Here is a 9,074-nt window from a genome sequence, read left to right on the forward strand (position 1 = left end):
AAGGGAAACATAAGAAGGGGTTCATGTCCTTCCGATCTGCCCAACGTCGGAGGATTTTTGGCTTGTTTGAGAACTCCTACCATGGGTTCAAGGATAAGTATTTCAAGGTGCGCCCCATCAAAGGTCGTCATCCTTTCTGGCTGTCGTTAGAGGGGGCACGCCTCATCCCGACGTATTGGAGTTTCGGGGCGGGCTCTAATGCCTTCATTAAAGTATCCTATAAGAGTATGTCCGCCGTGGACAAGAAGATTGCCGACGTCTTAATGGCAGTCTTCGGGAGGAATCATGTGAATCCTCATCTCCTCATGGGTGATCGGGAAGTCGGTCGGAACTATATTTGTGAGCAGTTTTAACTTGAGCTTTTTTTTTTTTGCTTTTTCAATCTCCCATTGCGACTAAACAATATCTTTTTCCTATTACAGTGGGGATGTCTATCGAGGTGACGGGTCTCCCTGACTTATTTCAAACTTTTTTGTGTGCGAGTGACGACGAGGCGGGCAATGAGAAGTCGACTGCCCCCCCAGAGGATCAAAGCAAGGCCACTCCCGAGCAGGGGATTATGGCTGATGAGGTCGGTACTTCCGTTCAGGGTGGGGACAAAGAGGTGCGTGTTTCCCCTTACGCAATGTGGTCGGTACTGGGGTTCGAGGTCCAACCCAGTGACCGACGACGATGTGGAAGAGGTGCCCAACCTCAAAAGGAGGAAAACGTCAGGTAGCCCCGGAGGGGTTCTCACCGTGATGGAGAAAAATTTTGACGCCGGGAATTTCATAGATGCTCAGTTGATTCCTGGCACTGAAGAGCACTTCCATGAGTCATCTCTTGCCGGGCAAGCGAGGTGGATGTATCGTACCCTCCTGCGTGGCGCAGTGATAGCCCGGAAAGCCAAGTTTGAGCTGTCCGGGATGGAATCTCTCCGCAGGAGGTTGGAATCTGCTGGGAAAGCTAATAATGATTTAAAACACGAAGTTGAGACCCTTCGGGAGCAACTTGCCCAGTCTAATGAAAAGCTCGAGGCTGCCGAGAAAAGAGCCTCCAGTGCCGAGAAAAAATTGGAGCAGTCCGATGCCACCGTTTCCCGGCTTGTCGAGCGGGAAATGACTTTAGAGGGTCAGGTCGGCATGGCTCAGGGGCGGGTGATTGCACTGGAGAAAGAGCAAGACGAGGCCGTTTCGTCAAAGGAGGCTGTCGAAGTTGATCTTGCAGGGTGGAAGACAAAGTATAAAGAAGTCGTTAAGCAGGGTAAGGGTGCAATTCTGGCGACTGAGGAGGCCCTTAAGGCCCAGGTCAAAATCGTTGCCCCTGACTTCGACCTGTCGGCAATTGGTGTCTTCAAGATGATCAAAGACGGCAAGATTGTTGACATGCCTAAGAAATGATCTGTTATATTTTGTATAACTTCATGAAACTTTTTTGTGGGTTATTTTGTTTAACTTTCGTGAACAATGGTTTTTTGGGTCGTTTGCCCGTTTTCCTGTTCGTCTGGTTGTGTCGTCATTTGTATTCATCGTTTTTGGTTTATTGTTCGTACTCGTTTCACCGTGTCGTTGGTACTCTGGCTGAGCCAAGTCGTGGCTTTTTAGTGTAGCCGTTCGCTATTGCGTTAGTTGACGGGCTCCCGGGGTGATCAGTCCTGGGGCCGTATGTCATCGTCGCGTTGTGCGGAGTTCATTTGCGCAATGGGTTGTCCAAGAAAAGTAAACAAAACAAAACTTTTGACAAGTATATATTAGTCGGTAATTGCACAAAAGGTCTATAAGTCATGGCGAAAAGTACAATTTCATGGATTGACTACTTAGCTCGATTGGCTGGCAAATCATCACACGTGTTAAGAGTAAAACCTTTTCAAGTTGCTTGCGTTCCACGTCCTCGGGATCTCTTTGCCATTGAGCCTTTCCAACTTGAAAGCGCCTTTGCCAATCACCTCTTTAACTCTGTAGGGACCTTCCCAGTTTGCCGTCAGCTTGCCCTCTCCCGGGGTCGGCAAGCCGATGTCGTTACGCCTTAGAACGAGGTTGTTTGGTTTGAACTCTCTTCTGAGCACTTTGGTGTTGTAGCGCAGGGCCATTCTTTGCTTCAGTGCTGTTTCCGTCAGGTGGGCCATCTCTTTGGCTTCATCTATTAGGTCCTTCTCCACAGCTTCCTCCACTCCCTTCAAAAGTAGCCGTGGGCTCGGTTTCCCGATTTCCACGGGTATTACCGCGTCTAGCCCATATGTTAGTCGGAAGGGGGTCTCCCCGGTGGATGACTGCTCGGTTGTACGGTAGGACCAAAGGACCGAGGTGAGCTCTTCGACCCAAGCACCTTTTTTATCATCCAGCCGCTTCTTAAGTCCTAACAGGATGATCTTGTTTGCAGACTCAACCTGTCCGTTTGTTTGGGGGTGTTCCACTAAGGAGAACTTCTGTCTTATACCTAGGCCGATGAGGAACTCCGTGAACTTCTTGTCGGTAAATTGTGTCCCGTTGTCCGAGATGACGACCTTGGGGATACTGAATCGTGTTATCACTTGCCTCCACATGAACTTCCTGCAATTGGATGAGGATATGCTGGCCAGCGGCTCGGCCTCTATTCATTTGGTGTAGTAGTCAATGGCGACTATGAGGTACTTGACTTGTCCTGGACCAACTGGGAAGGGCCCCAAGAGGTCGACTCCCCATTGTGAGAATGGCCGGGAAGACGTTAACAAGCTTAGTTCAGAGGCCGGTGCTCTGTGAAAATTGGCGTTCTCTTGACACTTGACGCACTTTCTAACGAATTCTTTAGAGTCTGCCATCATTGATGGCCAATAGTATCCCGCTCGAATTGATTTTCTTGCTAGGGCTTTGCCCCCTATGTGATGGCCGCAACACCCTTCATGGACTTCCCTGAGGACGTAGTCCGTTTGGTCGGGGTGCAGGCATTTCAATAGAGGCTGGTTGAGCCCCTTTCTGAACAGCTGACCCTAGATGATCGCGTACTTGGCTGCTTCCCTCCTCAGTTTCTTAGCGTCTTTTTCGTTGTCGGTGAGTTTGCCGTTTTCTAAGAAGTTGGTGATGGGGTCTAACCATGAGGGGCTTAGCCTTGACAGGTAGAGAGTGACTGCCGGTTCCCTCACCATACCTTGGATGAGAGATCGGTTGCCTTCTCCCGATTTTGTGCTAGCCAGTTTTGATAGGAGATCTGCTCGTGTGTTCTTTTCTCTTGGAATGTGGTGGATCGTGACCTCTTCAAACTTCTGGCTCAAATCCTTGACTTTCTCCAAGTACTTTTGTAGTAGCGAGTCTCTGGCTTGGTAGCTCCCGTTTACTTGGGAAGTGACGACTTGTGAATCACTGCATATATCCAACCTTGTCGCTCCAACTTCCGTTGCTAGAGCTAAGCCCCCTATGAGGGCTTCATATTCTGCTTGGTTGTTTGAGACAGGGAATTCGAACTTGACCGATTGCTCGTATACGACCCCGACTGGGCTTTCCAGGATGATCTCGGTGCCTCGGACGTCTGATTGGAGGCTCCGTCCACGTGGAGCTTCCACCGTGTGCCCGTCTCTTCGGTTGGATCTCCCGTCACTTCTACCAGGAAGTCAGCCATCGCTTGCGTTTTGATTGCATGCCGGGGTTCGTACCGTATGTCATATTGGGAAAGTTCAATGGACCAAGTCATCATCCTCCCCGCCAAATCGGGTTTTTGGAGTACTTGTCGAATTCCTTGGTCCGTCCTTACGACAATTTGGTGACCTTGGAAGTATTGTTTTAACCTCCGCGAAGAGGTCAAGAGTGCTAGAGCTAGCTTTTCCAGTTTGCTGTACCTTAGTTCTGTCCCTTGTAGGGCTCTGCTCACGAAATAGACTGGCTGTTGAGCCCTTCCTTCTTCTCGTACCAGAACTGCGGCCAGGGTTTCTCCTGTTATGGTGAGGTATAGGTACAACGGTTCCCTGGCCTTTGGCTTCCCTAGCACATGGGGTGTCGTCAGAATTTTCTTGAAGTGTCTAAAAGCCTCCTCGCATGCGGGCGTCCATTCAAATGCTATCCCTTTCCTCATGAGGTTAAAGAAGGGTAGGGCTTTTGTTGCCGAAGCTCCGAGAAAACGGGATAATGATGTGAGTCGACCTGCCAATCTCTGGACGTCCTTGATACAACCCGGACTCTTCATCTGGAGTATCGCTTGGCATTTCTCAGGGTTAGCTTCTACCCCCCTTTGGGTTATCATGAACCATAGGAACTTTCCAGCTTCCATGGCGAAGGCACATTTAAGGGGATTGAGCCTCATACCGTATTGTCGGAGAGACGCGAATACATTTGCCAGGTCATTCAGGAGGTCGTCGGGTTGCGCAGTCTTTGCGAGGATGTCATCTACATAGACTTCCACTGTCTTGCCTATGGGGTCACGAAATATTTTGTTCATCAGCCTTTGGTATGTTGTCCTTGCGTTTTTTAGGCCGAACGGCATCACCTTGTAACAGAAGGTTCCCCCAGGCGTTATAAATGCTGTCTTGTCCTCGTCGGGTCGGTGCATCGGTATCTGATTGTAGCCGGAGTAGGCATCCATGAAGTTCAGATACCGGTAGCCCGCCGCCGCATCGACGAGTGCGTCTATGTTGGGGAGGGGGAAACAATCTTTAGGGTATGCCTTGTTGAGGTCGGAGTAGTCTACGTACATTCTCCATTTACCGCTGTGTTTTTTTACCAGAACTACATTCGAAAGCCAAGTCGAGTAGTCTAGTTCCCGTATGAAACCTGCTTCTAGGAGGCTAGCCGTCTGCCTGGCCACCTCCTCCGCCCTTTCCCGCGACATCTTTCTCCTCCTCTGGGCTATTGGGCGGGCTTCCGGTTTGACGGCTAGGTGGTGTGACATGACTTTGGGGTCTATGCCCGGCATGTCGGCTGGTGTCCAGGCGAACAAATCCCCATTGGCCCTGATCATTTCTACCAGAGGCTCTTTCAATTTATGTGGAAGTTTTCTGTTGACAAACGTGAACTTTTCCTCCGTGTCACCGACCCTGAACTTTTCCAGGTCCCCCTCTGGTTCCGGTCTGGGCTTGTCGTCAACCCTGCCATCTAGGTCGGCCAGGAACACCCCCGACGCCTCTTTAGATTTCTTCCTTAGGGAGAGGTTGGCGTTGTCGCAAGCGACCGCCGTTTCTAGATCTCCCCTTATGGACCCTATGGATCCGTCGTCGGTAACAAACTTCATGACTAGTAGCTTTGTGTTTATTATTGCTTCAACATCGTTAATCGTCTTCCTTCCCAAGATGATGTTGTAGGCCATGGAATCTCGGAGAACCACGAACTCAGCCATTGCCGATCTTCGGCCCTGAGCCTGTCCCACAGAAATCGGCAGGGATATCACTCCATCTGGCTTGATGAAGTGGTCGCCTAATCCGATGACCCCGTGCTGGTGAGTCGATAGGTCGGCGTCCCTTAACCCCAATGCGTCGAACACGTTGCGGAAGATGATGTTCGAGTCTGCCCTCGTGTCGACAAGGATTCGTTTGACGAGGCCAGTTCCCACTCTGGCCGTGATGACCGTGGGTGGGTTTTCAGGGGCCTCGTCGAACCATTGATCTTCCGGGCCGAAAGAGATAGATGGGGGCTTCTTAGAGCTTTGCGCCATCGAGGAGGAGACCGCCAAGACCCTGGCGTCTTTCTTGTGCGCCGATCTCGACCTTGGCGCGGTGTTTTTGGCGGTTACCACGTTTATCATAGTGAGACCGTGGTCTTTGTCTTCTGACTCTTGTCGCCGCTTTGCCGAGCGGGTCTTGCCTTCCTCGTCTTGGTCGCGATGTTGCCTCCTCGGCTCCCTTATAAGATGAGAGAATTCTGTTAGTTTACCATCCCTTATCGCTTGCTCTAGTGCATCCTTCAGGTCAAAACAGTCTTGTGTTTGGTGCCCATAGCCCTTGTGGTAGTCACAGTAGAGGCTCTTGTTTCCCCCCGTGCGGTCCTTGAGTGGTCGAAGCTTCAGTAAGATTCCTTTCTCGGCTATTTGCTGGTAAACTTCCATGATGGGGAGAGTGAGTGGAGTGTAGTTGGTGAATTTCCTGATCCGGGAAAACGGTCTGGGTGCCTTGCTCGGCCCTCCCTCTTTGGCCTGTTCTTTCTGTCTCTCTCCGTTACCTTGTTGCCTAGGTTGATTGTAGCCGGAGTGTCGTTTATTGGCAGCCACGACCTGGCTGACTTCCTCGTCATTTATGTATTCCTTAGCTACCGTTTGGATCTCGTGCATCGTCCAAACCGGTTTCGTGGTGAGGTGTTTTTGGAAGTCCTCGTTGAGGAGGCCGTTCGTCAAAGAGGCTGGCCACCAAGTCGGTTAGGCCGTCAATTTCCAAGCATTCGTCGTTGAACCGGTCCAAGTATTTCCTGGTCGGCTCCCCGGGCCTTTGGGTTATCCCGAGCAGGTTGATCGGGTGCTTTGCCTTTGCTATTCATGTTGTGAATTGAGCTAAGAAGGCATGGCTGATGTCCGAAAACCCATGGATGGATCCCTGCGGGAGGCCGTTAAACCATCGGATCGCAGGTCCTGCCAGGGTCACCGGGAAGGCCTGGCACCTCACCTCGTCTCCTACTCCCTCCAGATTCATTCTAGCATCGAAGGCCGTGAGATGTTCCAGAGGGTCTTGGGTTCCATCGTACCTTATGTCCGTTGGTTTGTCAAAGTGCTTCGGCAACCGGACCTCGAGGATGGATTGATGGAACGGGGTGGTGCCCATTATTACGGGTCGCTGTGTCCTCACAGGCCTCCCTTCTCCGTCTTCGCGATCTCGTCCCGTGCGGCGCGTTTTCTTGCCTCGGGAGTAGATGATTGTGTCGTTTCGTCTTCTCGGGATAGGCGAATCTTCTCGGGTGCTTTTCGCTTCCGTTCTGGAAGCGGAGGCGTGCCGGGGACGACTCCGGTGGGAATCTCTCTCTCGGCTCTCAGGGGACGGGGAGTAGCTAGGATCGGTGGTTTGTCGATCATGCTTCTGATCGGCTAGTTGTCGTTTCAGGTTCTGGACCCTATGACGTAGCTCCTGCATTATTCTGGCGCTGTCACCGCCAGTTCCTCCGAAGGGTCGCGTCCCTGCGCGTGGTTCAGTGCGTTGTCGGGGGGACCTCCGTCACCCTCTCGGTGAGGCGACAAAGGCTGCCCCTTCTGCGCCGGCTGCTCGGCCTTGGTCTCCAATGTCCGGCACGACATCCATTTAGGCGTCCCCACAGACGGCGCCAATGTTCAGTTGGTCAGTTACCGGATGGTTCGGGTGGAGAGTCGAGGTGGCGGAAATGCTTCGTCCAGAGAGACTGTGCTGGGATCGGATCTGCCGGTTAGCCGAGCTCTCGTTGTGAAAGGAGGGGTGTCACCTGCAAAGACACTCCGACGCTCTAGTCAGTTAGTGTGCAGGCGAGAAATAGGTTAGGTGGAATGTGTGACGTACCTTGGGGGAGGGGTAGGACCCTCCCCTTATATACTATGTCAGATGTGGGTCTCACGAGGGCAGAACCCACCTTAGTCGAAGTTTCCCTATACAGCTGTGGCGGCCAGCTGTCCAGGACGCGTGTTCGAGCCGGATATGAGTGCGTCATCTGACCGTTCAGGTCGGGTGGTTAGTGGGTCGGGTCGGCCCAAGTTCCCTTTGGGCCAGGCCGTAACAGACATTTTATTATATTTTTTAATTATTTAAAGATATTTTTATCAATAATAAAATTTCGAATATATTTTTTATGACAATAAAATTAGTTGAATGTATTTTTTATAGTGTACCTTAAATAAAATCTGGGGTCTAATACAAAATTTTTTTGTCAATTATATAATTCACGTGAACAGTGGCAGATAGGGGTGTGCATGGGCTAGGTGAAACCAGATTTGATGTGATCCGGATCCGACCCGAAGTATATACCAGACCTATTTGTTAGACTCGAATTCGACCCTAGACCCGATGAAACCTATACACTTTCGGGCCACGATTATACCGGGTAAAAACGGGGTGAAACCCGGGCCATTAACATTACATTACCTTGATACCTTCTTGTAAGTTAGCATGTAAAAATATCCAAATTTCCAAAATTCCAACCATTATTTGACATGGTAAAATTCACTTAGAAAAATATAACTTCTCTAAAATTAAAGCATAACCATAATCAATACTAATATTGTCTAATAACACTAAATATTTAAATCAATACAAATAACACAATACTATGCATTAGTCTAAAGTCTTATGCATTTTAAACATAAAACATTAACTTATAGTCTTATATATAATGACTAATAACACAAAATATTAAGGTTTACAATACTTAAATTCCATATAATAATAGCCATCATCCATCACTAACACAAAATATTAATTGCGTATGATGACCGGGTCATCGGGCTGATTTCGGGTGACCCGAGCTATGGCCCGGACTCGACCTGAAATATTGACCAAGTCTATTTTTGAGACCCTTACTCGACCCTAAACCCGATAAAATCACACCAAATTAATCCCTAAAGTGTTCGAAACCGGACCAGGTCTTCGGACCAGGCCGGGCCATGCACACACCTAGTGGCAGATAATTTTTTAGTTATATGCGCTATATATATTCTTTAATATTATAATTAATATTTCACTTAAATTAAAACTTAAAAGACTAAAATTGTTAAAATTTATTAGGTCCAAACTGTTTGTATTTCGCATTAAGCCATTTTCTTAAATCCAGAAATAAAGAATTATATCCAAATTCAAACATAAGTAAAGGACTATTCTGACCCTGCCTGCATGATATGATTTTTTTTTTTTACTTCAAAGGGTGAAGAATCATTCAATTGAAGATAAGGTATCTAACATAGCCAGATTTATAACATTAATTAGGGTCTCTTCTTGATGGGCCACCCTAATCCCTAATCTCCTAACATGACCTGCCTGAATGATTGAGTCAACCATATATACTAAGTTCATCTATATCAATTTCTATCCAAATTACCATTTTTATCCACGCTTCACGTTGATTTTTACTGTCTTGCCCCCAGTTGGTGATGATGAGGTTGAACAGTTGAAAGTTGAAAACCCATTCACCGGATGAATCATCCTAAAATGAAGAATAATGATGAATGTTACTTTGATTGAATACTAATTTCTT

At 48.7% G+C, this 9,074-nt stretch overlaps 1 protein-coding gene across 1 annotated transcript; it reads left to right on the forward strand.

Moving 5' to 3' along the window:
* Positions 1 to 740: 740 nt before the first annotated feature.
* LOC107492734 (uncharacterized) lies at positions 741 to 1,379 on the forward strand. Its single transcript, XM_016113793.1, has one exon. The coding sequence runs from the start codon at positions 741 to 743 to the stop codon at positions 1,377 to 1,379; it is 639 nt and encodes a 212-aa protein (XP_015969279.1).
* Positions 1,380 to 9,074: the final 7,695 nt, after the last annotated feature.

This window comes from Arachis duranensis, chromosome 6 (assembly GCF_000817695.3).
Source record: "Arachis duranensis cultivar V14167 chromosome 6, aradu.V14167.gnm2.J7QH, whole genome shotgun sequence".
NCBI classification, from domain to species: domain Eukaryota; kingdom Viridiplantae; phylum Streptophyta; class Magnoliopsida; order Fabales; family Fabaceae; genus Arachis; species Arachis duranensis.

Excerpts from the sequence above, each read along its gene's own strand:
- LOC107492734 (XM_016113793.1), top strand. The coding sequence starts at position 741 with ATGGAGAAAAATTTTGACGCCGGGAATTTCATAGATGCTCAGTTGATT.